Below are 14,652 nucleotides of genomic sequence, written 5' to 3'. Positions count from 1 at the left end.
CCACTGCTTGGAGAGCTGAGAAAGGAGCATAGCTTTTGAGCCCAGGAGGTAGAGGCTACAATCAGCTGTGATCATACCACTGCACTCCAGCCTGGGCAACAGAGCAAGATCCTGTCTCCAAAAAAACAAGACAAAACAAAACAAAACAAAACTGTGTCTGGTATATAGTAGTTGGCAAGATTTTGTTTTGTTATTTAGTCTGATACTGATTTTTACCAGTATACCTGGATTCACTTCTACCAGTTTATTCTGAACTTCCTTTTTAGTAGATTTTCCGATTCTTCTCCCCCTTCCACCCTTGCCTTTTTTTTGATTAATGTTTTCATTTTTTCTCATTCCATTGTCTCCCCATTATTAGTAAGGAGGTTATATACTCTATTATTTCAGTATTTATGATAGAAAATTTATCATTCATATTTAACTTAATAAAATATTATGCTAATTAGTATCTTTGCCCATATACTAAACAATATAAAGACCTTGGCACACTTTGACTCCAATCACATAATTCCTGATTTATGTGCTATAGTTGTATGGGATTCTGATTCTATCTTAATTATTTTAATTAATAAATTAGACATTATTGTGATTATTTTATATTCATTTAGATATGGCTTTGATCTACCCACCATGATAATCTTTGTTCATTATTTATTGCATTTTAGATATTTTTGGGGGGTTCATTTTCTTTCTTATTGTTCATTCTTTAGAAATTCCTTTAGAGGGGTCTATTGGTAGTAAACACTCTCAGTTTGTGTTCATTGAAAATGCCTTTATTTTCTCCACACTTTCTTTTTTTGGAGACAGAGTTTCGCTCTGTAACCCAGGCTGAGATGCACAATCTCGGCTCACTGCAACCTCCACCTCCTGGGTTCAAGCCATTCTCCTGCCTCACCCTCCCATCTAGCTGGGATTACAGGCACGTTCCACTACCGCCTGGCTAATTTTTGTATTTTTAGTAGAAACGGGGTTTCACCATGTTGATCAGACTGGTCTCGAACTCCTGAGCATAGGCGATCCACTTACCTCAGCCTCCCAAAGTGCAGGGATTACAGGCGTGAGTCACCGAGCCCGGCCTCTCCTTGCTTTTAAAGCACACTTTTTTGGTTGTGTATGAACTTACAAGCTGATCGTTTTTGCTAGCACTTTAAAGATATCAAAGTGTTTTGATATCTTCAGTATTAATCATTTGGCTTTTTTTTCCTTGTGAAAGACAGCTTTCAGTCTGTTGTTCCTTTATAAATAATCTATTTTTTCCTCTATGCTTTTAATCATTTGTCTTTAGTGTTCTTAGGTTTCACTGTAAAGTGTGTAGGTATAGATTTGTCACTACTTATCCTATTTAGGATTGATTCACTGAGCTCCCTGAATCTGAGGATTCATGTCTTTCATCAATTCTAGAAAATTCTCATTATGTTTTCTTTAAATATTTACTCCATTTTCTTTTCTTCTTCTAGAATTCCAACTAGTCATGTATGCTGGATCTACTTAGAATAACCTCTACATTTTCAAATTCTCTTTCTCGTTTTCTATTCTGTTGTCTCTCTATCCTGGATTCTGGATAATTTCTTGAGTGCTTTTTTTCTGGCTCATGAATTCCTTCTTTAGCTGTATCTAATACATTGAGGTTTCTAGTTTCATTATTATTCACGCTTTCTCATTTCTAGAAGCTCGATTTGGCTGTTTTTCATATCTACCTGTCCAGTCCTAATAGTTTCTTATTTTGTCATTTTTCAAGTCTTTTAAAACATTTGTTTTGGCATATTAAACATACACATTTTATATTCTATAACTGAATACCTTTTCTTTTTCTTTCTTTTTTTTTTTTTTTTTTTTTTTTTAATAGGGATGGGGTCTTGCCATGTTGTCCATGCTAGTCTCGAACTCCTGGGCTCAAGCAATCCTCCTACTTTGGCTTACCAAAGTTCTAGGGTTATAGGAATAAGCCACCACACCCAGCCTATAGCTGAACAGTTTCTAGTATTTATAGTGTTTGTGGGATGAATCCATAGATTATTGTTTCTTTTGACAGTGCTCATGGTGGCTTATACTCATGTCTTTGGTCACTTCTAATTTTTAGGTCATATTCCTTGGAATTTTAACTCTGGGAGTTCTTTGTGGTCTGTGTTTAGAGTACATTCCTCTTTAAAAGAAGGACATATGTTTGCTTTGCCTTGGGGAACTAGTAACCTGGGACAACTTGTAACTGAAATTTTAATTTAGAGTTTCTAAAATCACATAGGTAGTGTGAATCGTAGCCTTAAATCTGTGTAAGAACAGACTTTTGATTAGGAATTATCTGAAGCAGACTTCTTTTTACCTGTTCTATTCACATCCAAGGCTAAGATAATTTATCCTTATTGCCTCTTTCTGTGGGACAAGATTTTGTAGTTTACTCATTGAAAGGGTTGCCCTTCCAAGACCATGGCTCTGTTCAGGGAGCTCAAATCCAACCCTCTCTCTTGTTCAGACTCTACCCAGGATTTGTCTCTTGACCCTGTACATGTGATCCTTTAAACTTCAGGCTATAGGCCATTAGGAATGAACACTTATCCCACTAGATTTATACTTACTTCTTGTTTTTGGAATCAGAAGAATTTCCTTCCTTTTCCCACCAGTTTAGCAATCCCATACAAAATATGTTCTTAAAGGCTTATCCAGATTTTTTAAGTGTGCTGTACCAAGATCACACTTAAGAACATCTAGACATGCTGATCTATTTTCTTACTATATTAACTCTTACTATATTAAATGAATATCTATTTTCTTACTATATTAACTAGGACCTCTACAACACTTATAATAGTTGTAATAGCCATTATTTCTCATGTGTCCCTAATACCACATCTTTGATATTTCACTGTTTAATATGTTCACTGTTAGGTTTTATTTAATGGTCTTTATCATATTTAAGTCCTCTTTCTATTTTACTTGAAATGGCTGTTGAAATATATCAAATGTTATTTGATATCTACTGATGGGTTAATTTAGTTTTGCTCCTGAAATTTACATATGCACTCAACCACTTTCAATAAGACTGATAATATATAAACAGAGAAAATTCAGGCTGTGAAAACTGTCTCCTCTCCATGGCAGTCCCAAGTTCCCTAGTCCCATTCCATGGAGACAGTTTATTATGACTATTATCAGAAATATTCTATGCATACAAACATTATATATGTCTCTTGACACACACACAAACACACAGTAGTTCTCTACCATGCTTTTTTTCTAAGTAGTAAGACATTTTAGAGAGCTTCTCTATTACTTATAAAGAATAATAATAAAAAACTTTCATCTAACTTTTGAGTTTTTCAAAGATGAGAAAATGCCTCATTCAGTTTAAGAATAACAGCATATATTAACAATCCTAAAATCAGACGATTATAGCAGGAAGATCTTCAAGTAGTGCTATTCAACAAAACTTTCTGCTATGATAGCAATGTTCATTTTTAAATTGTCCAATATGGCAGCTACTATCTACATTTGGCTATTGAGCACTTGATATGTAGCTGGTGTAACTGAGAAAATAAATGTTCTATTTTAATTGCTTTTAACAGCTGCACATAGCTATTGGTTGCTGAATTGGATAGCTCAGTCATAGAGGTTTTTAAATCACCTTCCTGAGTTTACAGAAGCATGATCTGAGTGGCAGAGGTATGCTTTAGTGGTAGAACCAAGATTGGAACTCAGATCTCCTGTTTCTTCATTCTTGCTTCAATTTTAGCAGAGCTGCCACTTCAGCCCAGCATTTTGGGGCACAGAAAAGTGACCCTCAAAGTCAACAAGATCAAACTCTTCAAGATGAAGCTCCTCTTGGGGTTCATGGAGTCACCCCCATTCAACATCCCCCACATAGAATCAGCCTGGTTTACTCTGGCTACAGCTACTCATTCCCTACATCTCTAGGTCCTCTAAGCTTTTTTCCATTCAAACTCTAGTTTGACACTATCTGTATCTCATGAGATCTCTACTGGAGTTCCTTCCACTGTCTCTGAGCAGCCCCCATACTGCTCCTACGTTATTTCCTAAAGCCCCATTTCTGATACGTGTTGTTTTGCTTATAAGCCACCACTAGTTGCCACTATCCAAACAATACCGTCTAAAACTCTTAGTTCACGGGCCTCTAATGTGAGCTTCATCTTCTTTCTTTCTTTATTTTTTTGAGACAGGGTCTCACTTTGTCATCCAGGCCGGAGTGCAGTGGCACGATGTCAGCTCACAGCAATATCTGCCTCCTGGGCTCAAGTGATCCTCTGGCCTCAGCCTCCTGAGTAGCTGGGATTACAGACATGTGCCACACGCCCCACTAATTTTGGTATTTTTAGTAAAAATGAGGTTTCACTATATTGGCCAGGCTGGTCTTGAATTCCTGGTTTCAAGTGATCTATCCACCTCAGCCTCCTAAAGTGCTGGGACTATAGGTATGAGCCACTGCACCCAGCCTCTTTCTTTATTTTAAAGAGTCTTTTCATTTTAGCATGGTTTTTAGATTTATTGAAAAGTTACAAACAGTACAGACAGTTCCTATGCACTGTGAACTCAGTTTCCCCTATTGTTAACATCTCACATTACTATGGTACATGTCTCCCAAAATGCTGGGATTAAAGGCATGAGCCACCTCACCTAGCCAGAGGGGGCATTTTGAATGGGGCCTTACAGAAAAAGATTTTAACTAAACTCCATATCTTACCTGGATTCACTAGTTTTTTTCTAAAGCCCTTTCTCTGTTTCAGGAAACTGTCTAGGATACCACTTCTTTTCTTCATTTCTCCTTAGCCTCCTCTGTTCTGTGATGGTTTTTCACTTCCCTGTTTTTACCATGACCTTGACAGTTTTGAGAAGCGCTGGTCAGGGCTGCCTTATTTTTCCTGTTTTTCTCATGGGTAGGCTGGGGAGCAAGACCACAGCAGTGAAATACCCTTTCATTATACCCTCCCCCCACCCCATCCCCACTTCCACGCCCTAATCATAGGAAGCCTGTCACTAAATTCAGCCATTCCAAGAGTGGGGACTTAATTGCCACCTTTTTGAAGGAGTTGTACCTAGGTAAAGTATTTGAAATTCTTTCTATAAGGAAGAGCTGTCTTTTTGTTCCCATTTATTTATTTGTTCAGTTATTTATTTATATCCGTATCAATTTAAGGATATTTATATTAGACTTTGGGTTATAATCCAATACTACTGTTAATTTTTTCACTCAAATAATTCCAGCTTTGGCCACTGGGAGCTCCCTCTGGTTGGTTCTGGACATCCTCAGTGTGTGGCTCCATATACATATTTTTTCTTAGCACTTCTTTTTAGCACCTCAAGATACTCTAGGCTTATCTATACTGTCGGCCCCAGGTCTAAAATCAGCCATTTCTCCAAGAAGTCCTGGTTTCTCCTGTTGGAAAACAGTTCAAAACCACGACCTGGGAGCTGGGTCTCATTTTCTTTGTTAGCTTCATATCCCTCTCACCCAACCCTGATGGTCACCTACCTACCCACTGGTTCCTGGCCTCTACAGCATTTTCCCTCTAATAGCACCAAAATTAACAGAAGCTTCCTAGGAACTCTTTGTTTATTTTTTTGAGACAGGGTCTCACTTTGTTACCCAGGCTGGAGTACAGTAGTGCTCTCTCTGTTCACTGTATCCTCTGCCTCCTGGGCTCAAGTGATCCTCCCGCCTCGGCCTCCTGAGTAGCTGGGATTACAGGTGGATGCCACCATGCCCCACTAATTTGGTGGCCAAGGTATCCTGGCTAAAGTGTACTTTTTCCTTCCTCATACGGTTGAGAATCTTTTTCTGTAAGGCCTCATTCAAAATGCTCCCCTCTGGCTGGGTGAGGTGGCTCACACCTTTAATCCCAGCACTTTGGGAGGCCAAGGTGGGTGAATCATTAGAGCCCAGTAGTTTGAGAACAGCTTGGGCAACATGGTGAAAGCGCATCTCTACAAAACATACAAAAATTAGTTGGGTGTGGTGGTACACACCTGTGATCACATCTACCTAGGAGGCTAAGATGGGAAATCTCCTGAGCCCAGGGAGGTCAAGGCTGCAGTGAGCCATGACTGTGCCACTGTACTCCAGCCTGGGTGATAGAGTGAGGCCCTGTCTCAAAAAAAAAAAAAAAAAGCCAACAAAAAACAAACACCAAAATACCCACTGTTGCCTGTAACCTTTCCCAAACTCCTACTTGAATTTCTCACAGACCTCAGGCTGTGAGTTTCCAGAAGACAGCAATATGACATATTTGCTTTTATATCCCTAAACTCAGCAGTTAGCATATAGCAAACCAAATAGCTTTTGCTTCATGTATATTATCTGGTTAGATTAAGATCAGTGTAAAATGCACCCTTTAGGATCTATCAGGGAAAAAGAAAACTACACACACACACAAATAAAACCACCCTCTTGTGGAACTTTATTGCCACAGGGAACAATTTGGTCTCAAGTCTGAAGAATGATATCCTGTTTCAGTCATATGTTTATGTATATCTAGAAGGAAGAGCCCTGTAACCTTATGACTCTCATTCCTGAGAACTGCCCTTTTCTGTCCCAGCACATGTACATGTTCAAAGATAAGGATTGGTCAAATAAAACATACCTTAAGGAAATTCACATAGACATCCCAAGCTAGGAGACTTGAAAAAGAAACAGTCAGTGGGCCATGTTCAAATGAAATGATGAATTAGGTTGTGTAGGCATCTTCCTGGAATCGCTGATCCCACCTCTTACTCAGTCATGCCTACTGCCTACGTGTTGTGAATGTAAATATAACCAGGTGACCATGGACATATGTGCATAACTGAGGCCTTGGGAAATGTGTCCCAACTTTGGATGATTCTATGACTTTCTTATTGAAGCCATGGAGTAACAGTATATTTTGGGAGCCCTAAGGATGTTTCCTCTATCAATCACCCTGGAAGTGGGAAATCCTGGACAAAAAATGAGGTGACTCTTTGGCTGGGGGAGGAAGGAACTTCCTCCTCATTCAGAGGTTGGGAAACCTCTGTTCTGAGTTTTGGAAAGGGCTGGTGCTCCCATGAGATGATGGAGTGTATGTCATGAAGAGGCAGGCCAGAGTGGCCGGCGGCCAATATTTTCTTGGCAGCAACATCAACAGGGCAGAGAAATGGCCAGTGTCCCCACAGCAGGGTTGTTGTACCTGTGGTCTCTCTGGATGATGGTGATGGTCTTTTCCTGAGCTCTCTGGCCCACCTGCATTCATCTGCAGCTGTAGATAGCTCCTAGCACACTGATGGCCATCTCTGGCCCTGAGGCGCTCTCCTTCTCTGTCATCACAGGAGCACAACCTGGAAGTTTTTATTTCCTGCACAGGCAACCCTCAACCACAGTGGGAAGGGAGCCATTGGATAAATGCCCTTGCCACCTTGAACTGGGAAGGGTGATTCTGCGATGTGCTGCTAACGTGGTTTCTCAGAATGCCCAGCTATGAGCCCTGGTTGAAACAGAGCTGCTGTTCTTATTAACACACTCTTGTTTGGCACTTCTCTCTTCCCTTCTTAAATGCCCTACTCAGTTATTCATACGTTTTAAAGTTACCTCTCATATAAGCTTCCTCCACCCACGTCCTTGTCTCGGCATTTGCTTTTGGGAAAACCTAAACTAAGATCTGCTGCTAGGGCAAGTGGAAAAAAGACCCAGGGAATACAGGCAGCAAGGGGGTAGCTGGTTTAGGCGTCTGAGAAAGGAGGACTGGGGAGAAGCTGTTCTGAGAGAATCTACCAGAAATGCCTGGGACCTCTGAGAAGGGTGACTTTTCTGCAAGCAAGGAAGACACTGCTGTGAGCAAGAGGCATATGGCCACACAGATGTGAGCCAGGCATGCTATTGAGCTCACAATCAGAGAACACCTAGCCAGTCCTTGCCAGCCAAGGTCACATGGCATCTCATGGATGCCCACCTGTTCAGGATTTCACCACAACAAAATACACACAACCGTCTGCCAAGAGGCCCCTGCTGATATGGTTTTGCTCTATCCCCACCTAAATCTCACCCTGAATTGTAATAATCCCATGTGTCAAGGGTGAGGCCAGGAGGAGATAACTGAATCATGGGGTAGCGAATAAGTCTCACAAGATCTGATGGTTTTAAAAATGAGTGTTCCCTTGCACAAGCTTTTTTGCCTGCCACCATGTAACACATGACTTTGTTCCTCATTCACTTTCAGCCATGATTGTGAGGCCTCACCGGCCATGTGGAACTGTGAGTCAATTAAACCTCTATCCTGTATAAATTACCCAGTCTCGGGTATATCTTTATGAGCAGTGTGAGAAGACTCATATACTCTCTCACCTTCTCACACACTTCTGCCTCTAGGTTGTGAGTCTTTGCTCCAAACTGAAGCCAACATGGCTTGCTGTATTCCATATCCTTTTCTGTTTCCTTTTTTCTTAGACAGAGTTTTGCTCTTATTGCCCAGGCTGGAGTGCAATTGCATGATCTAAGCTCACTGCAACCTCCACCTCCTGGGTTCAAGTGATCCTCCTGGCTCAGCCTCCCAAGTAGCTGGGACTATAGGAATGTACCACCATACCCAGCTAATTATTTGAATTTAGTAAAGATGGGATTTCACCATGTTGGCCAGGCTGGTCTCAAACTCCTGACCTCAGGTGATCCACCCACCTTGGCCTCCCAAAGTGCTGGGATTATAGGCGTGAGCCACTAAGCCCATCCCCATATCCTTTTCTTGATGTCAGATGTGTGTGCTCTTGGGCTACCAGAGGCCCCCTATGCCATGTCCATCATCTTCTAAGTGCTAGTGTTTCATAGTTATTTTACTAATCTCAAACTCAGGCCCCTCCAACTCGCTGCCCAACCAACTCAGTATTAAGGAAGCTCAAGCCCCAGTACGATTAGAAGCTGGATTTCTGGGAACAGTCATGCTGGTTAGCACTACTATGTAAGGGCACTGTACCTAGCTACAGATGTTTGGTTGTTTATGCTGCAGACAACAGTTAAAAACACTCACCATTATGCCCAAATTTTTTTTTTTTTTTTTTTTTTTTTTTGAGACGGAGTTTCCCTCTTGTTACCCAGGCTGGAGTGCAATGGCGCGATCTCGGCTCACTGCACCCTCCGCCTCCCGGGTTCAGGCAATTCTCCTGCCCCAGCCTCCTGAGTCGCTGGGATTACAGGCACGTGCCACCATGCCCAGCTAATTTTTTGTAGTTTTAGTAGAGACGGGGTTTCACCGTGTTGACCAGGATGGTCTCGATCTCTTGACCTCGTTATCCACCCGCCTCGGCCTCCCAAAGTGCTGGGATTACAGGCGTGAGCCACCGCGCCCAGCCCAAATTTTTTTATCTAAATTCCATTCTCTCATAAAATAAATCAGGCTCCTTGGAAAAGTGATTGATTCCAAGACTGGAGTAAGAAAAATATAAGATGGTCTTGGAGTACCTTATGATGCAAAAAACAAAGGAAATGCTCAGGAAAAAAATAAATGGGCAGCTTGTTGAAAGTGTCCCAGAGCCAACCTGAAAGATCTCCCCAAGGCCAAAGTTAAACGCAGATGAGCCAAAAAAGTGAACGATAAAGTAGTACTAGATTAAACCCAAAGTATAAAATACATATGTCCATAGTGATAGAAATAGAAATGACGACTCTTCCTTTTAGAATAACTCCAGTTAATAAATGCAGAAGGAAAATTGTGGCAGACACATTCCACCATGGATGCTAAAACTAGAGGGAGAAGTTTAAAGAGAAACAGGATATTTACATGGTCTCAAAGCATCTCTCCTCACATAAATCAATGAAAAAGAGAAAAACAGTAACTTTATAATGGAGAAATCTGGCAGATACCACTTTGACAATGTGATCGAGGTTAACATGACCAGTGATAAGAAAAATAGCCACAGGGGAATTTAAAGTTGGAGTGCTTACTCAAAACTCTGCCTCCTTTAGACTCACAGGGCCGTTAAACAAAAAACAAACCAAGACATTCCCCAAAATGTCTGCTTCCAGACTGATCCCTCCCAGGAGCTCCTAATGCATATATATATATATGTATGTGTGTATATATATATATATATATATTTTTTTTTTTTTTAACTGCAAACTGGCTCTTTCCACCTGAGTATTCTACCTACAGCCTTTGAATATGTATGCTCTGCCTTAGACCTTTGAGATTAGAGTCTAAACTTAAGTTTACAAAATTAGCATCACCTCCATAGTGAATCACCTTTTCAGCATGAAGGGTGAGATCTGAAACGATCTAATCGCGTGTACGCAATGCCTGACTTGGATTGCACAGATGTGACGCTGGACGGTTTCGTAACCATTCCTGGAGGCAAGATTACTCCATGACCATTACTCTGTGGCCATGTTCTACCCTTGCTTTGACAGCCTAGCATAGAAGATTTTGGCAGTTTCAGATGCTGACTAGATGTTTGCTGGAGGAGTTAAAAGCTGTAGTCACTGGGAGAGATGCGTAGTGAGGCTCCCAGCTTAGCCATGTCCTCCTGTGCCAAAGCTTTTTCATTTTCTCTCTGTATCAGTTGGAGTTTACAAGCCTTTAAATATTAACACTCACCAATACTGATGTCTGAGAATTCAATCAGTTTAGCTTCCTAGAAATTACATTAGTCATTCATTCGTTCATTCATCAGTACACTCTTTTTTTGAGACAGAGTCTCGCTCTATCCCCCATGCTAGAGTGCAATGGCATGATCTTGGCTCACTGCAACCTCTGCCTTTTCAAGCGATTCTCCTGCCTCAGTCTCCTGAGTAGCTGGAACTACAGGCGCCTGCCTGCCACCACACCTGGCTAATTTTTGTATTTGTAGTAAAGATGGGGTTTCACCATGCTGGCCAGGCTGGTCTCAAATACCTGACTTCAGGTGATCTGCCTGCCTCAGCTTCCCAAAGTGCTGGAATTACAGGTGTGAGCCACTGCGCCCGGCCTCAGTATGCATTGATTAGGTGCTAGGCAACATTTGCTACACAACCCGTTGGTGCTGGAAAAGCCTGGATAAATATATAGGACATGCCTCTTGCTCTTGGGAAGCCCACACACATTTAGCAAAACAGCTACAGACAACATGGCAATTCTTATAATAAGGCATGTAAATATACTTAAACACATATATGTATATAGATATATAAGTGTATATATGTGTACATACTTGCATATATGTGCATGTGTATATATATTCCCTCACAGAAAGAGATACATATATGTTGGGGGAACACAAAAAAAAGAGTGTATGACTATCTTTTCTAAATGTGACAATAGAGCCAGGTACGGTGGCTCACTACTGTAATCCCAGCACTTTGGGAGGCTGAGGCAGGTTGCTTGAGCACAGGAGTTTGAGACCAGCCTGGGCAAGATGGCAAAACCTCACCTCCACAAAAAATACAAAAATTAGCTTGGCGTGATGGTGCATGCCTTGTAGTCACAGCTACTCAGGAGGCCGAGGCAGGAAGATCACTCGAACCCTGCAGGTCGAGGCTGCAATGAGCCAAGATCATGCCACTGCACTCCAGCCTGGGTGACAAGGCAAGAACCTATCTCAAAAAAAAAAAAAAAAAAAGAAAAGTGAAAGTATTGTAAAGGGTGTAATAGGGAGGCACATTTGATTAATTCTAGAGATCAGAAGGATGAGCAATAGTGGTTTGCCCTCGTGGGTAAAGGAGGAAGGAAGGCCTTAGAGGCAGAAGGACTAGCATGATCAGAAGTACAGGCATGTTAATATGCATGCCATATGTAATAATGCAGCAATAGTATACATAAAAATAGTAAAACCAACAACGATGACAGACATTTATCGAGCATCTACCATGGTTCAGGCACTATCCTAAGCACTTTACACATATTACCACACAGATGAGCTGCGTGTGTGGGAGTGGCTGGAGGTCTGGAGGTGAGGCTGCGAAGACAGCTGGGGGTCGCCGGATGATGAAATGCTTTGAATGTTGTGCCAAGGGGTTTGGACTATGTCCGGCAGGAGAGAGCCACTAAAAGTTATAAGTAAGTATTGGTAAGAGTGGACTTGTGATTTTAAAAGTTTCCTCTGCAAGCCGTGTTGGTTGGAGGAGCTGAGATGGTACACAGTAAGTGTTTGGACGTTTTTTCAATAGTTCAGAGAACAGCAATTCACAGAAGTGAAAATGGCAGAGGATATACTCAGGAGAGACAGAAATGGGTCTTGCCGATCCCTGTATACATGGGGGCAGGGTAGCAAGGAAGAGGGGAGGGGATTCTATGAACTCAGAGGGGAATAAACAGCTTTAGAAAAGTGGATGAATTCAGTCTACAGTCTAAGGTAGACTCAGGCAGAGGGGCCCAGAGGGCAGCTAAGGATTGAAGTCTACAATCTGAGGGGAAGGTCTGGGCCAGAGTTAGATTAGGAGCAGTGGGGGACATCTAACTCCATTCAAGCTGAAATTTATCCTTTCATCACTAAGGTTACCCCTGAAGAAAGAGAATTCTCCTTTCTTTCCCCTTTGTCCTTACATTTTCATATGAACAGCTGCAAAGCGACCCAGGGAGGAACACACACACTGACAAGTCCACAGATCACAGAGGAATACACATACACATGCACTGAAGGTGATGGAGATCTAAAAATTCATACTCGCGCCCACACATGTAAATATACGTACAGAGGCTACACATGCATGCTTTTCTGGAATGGGGAAGGTATACTTTCTAGCTATTAATATATAGTGGGGTCCTTTTATCTAGCCGATGACCCTCGGCTCCTAGAAGGAGCAGGCCAATCTGGTCATGAAGACTCCTTCTACAATTCATTCATGTGAAACAGATTCTAAGAGTATATCTAAAGTCTTCACTGAGCTATTATTCCACACTCCGCACATTTGTAGTCCATTTCTAGGTAAGCCACTGTAAACTGAGCATAACTAACTCCTTCTAGCTACAAGTAGGTGATCCAACCACCTGCCATTAAAGCCACATACACTGCAGCACTCAACTCTCCTACCGAAAAGCTTCTGCAGGACTTGTCCATCATATAAATCTTCGGCCAGGTCTTTCACAATGATTCTTTCTCCAACCAACACATCATTAATCCAGTCAATTAATACCTACAGAGAGAGAGAATGTGCAAGAATAAGAAAAGAGTCATGGGGTGTTTTCTTATAGACCAGCTTTCTTATCTTGAACAATTAAAATGTAAATGAACTTCAGATTTTAAGTTTCATTTTATTTTAGAGACCGGGTCTCATTATGTTGCCTAGGCTGGACTCAAACTCCTGAGCTCAAGTGATCTTCCTGCCTCAGCCTCCTGTAAAGCTGGGACTATGGGTGCGTTTCACTGTGCCCAGCTTTGAACTTCAGATTTTAAAAGCAGCAGAACTAGCCACATGACCCAGTGTGTGCACAAGTAGCTATAAGTGTAAGCCCTATTGGCCTTCTTAATTTTCAGATGTGCATCCTGCTAGTGCTGGTGGCACCAGTGTCCCTGATAATATCGATAGCCCCTATTATTCCTTACTCTAATGGCAAGCAACAATGATGGACAAAAAAGACAGTCTTTAACCCCAAGAAGCTCACCATTTAGTGAAGTGCATGAGCTAAGGACAGGGCCACAGCAGCCACGGAGGGGCTGAGCCATGGCACTGGAGTTTGGAGGAGGCTCCCTGGAGCAGGTAGCCATGCTGAGACTTTCAGATGAAGGGCAGGAGAAGCATTCTACTCAGAGTGGACTGCATTAGCCAGGCTTGGCGGTAAGGAGTGCTGGGAGCACGCATGGGCTGCTGGGAGGGGCAGGTCTGGCATCCCTGTGTTGCTGGGTAGCGGCTGATCTGAGATTGAACAGGCAGCTAGAGCACGGATTCTAAACACCACCTCCAGGAGTGGCCTGCAACCTGTGGTGGATGGGAAACTCTGACAGGTCTTGCATTGGGGAAGTGCATATTCAGATTTGCGTGGGGAATGAATCACTCTGACATCCAGTGCTTTTTTTTGAGACAGGGCCAGGCTGCAGCGCAGTGGCAGGATCATGGCTCACTGTAACCTCTGCCTCCCAGGTTCAAGCCCTCCTCCCACCTCAGCCTCCCGAGTAGCTAGGACTACAGGCATGCGCCACCACACTTGACTAATTTTTATGTTTTTAGTAGAGATGGTGTTTCACCATGTTGCCCAGGCTGGTCTCGAACTCCTGAGCTCAAGTGATCCACCTGCCTCAGCCTCCGCAGAGTGCTGGGATAACAGGCCTGAATGCCTTTTGTCTTAAGTGCAGCTTGGTTAAGCTGAAGAGGAGGAAGATAGAACAGGGAACAGGATGCAGGGGAGAAATGAACAGTTTTAGAAGGACAGGCGCACACCAGCCACTATACAGTTACGTTATGCACAGTATGTCACTTCATCTCCTTTATTTCTGTTTGAATTCCGTCTCCTTGTTTATGATCATAAACAAACCCCTTGGTTTTTCTGAGACTTGGTTTTTTCATCTGGAAAATGGGAATGAGACTAATTTCTACTCCACTGCATGCTTTTGAGAGTCCTTGAGAAAATAAGCATTTTGTGCACTCTGGAATCCTGGCCAACATGAGCTTACCTGTACTGATCTGTCTGGTGCTATGACCAGCACCACTCACTGGGCATTTGTCACATTCCACGCTTACACAATCAGTTACATTTTCGATGGCCATCTGCTAGATGGAGGCAGGGGCTGCCGTGA

The 14,652-nt window shown here is 42.3% G+C and overlaps 1 protein-coding gene across 1 annotated transcript in view; it reads right to left on the bottom strand.

The window, feature by feature from the left end:
• Nucleotides 1-14,652, bottom strand: part of PARVA (parvin alpha) — a 149,619-nt gene that overhangs the window by 39,409 nt on the left and 95,558 nt on the right. The window contains exon 4 of the mRNA XM_032240788.1: nt 12,952-13,054. Coding sequence (XP_032096679.1) covers nt 12,952-13,054 — 103 coding nt within the window. The remainder of the gene's footprint in view (nt 1-12,951; nt 13,055-14,652) is intronic.

Source organism: Sapajus apella, unplaced genomic scaffold, assembly GCF_009761245.1.
Source record: "Sapajus apella isolate SASKATOON/1434 unplaced genomic scaffold, GSC_monkey_1.0 scaffold47, whole genome shotgun sequence".
NCBI classification, from domain to species: domain Eukaryota; kingdom Metazoa; phylum Chordata; class Mammalia; order Primates; family Cebidae; genus Sapajus; species Sapajus apella.
This window is presented reverse-complemented; position numbering and strand designations above follow the sequence as displayed.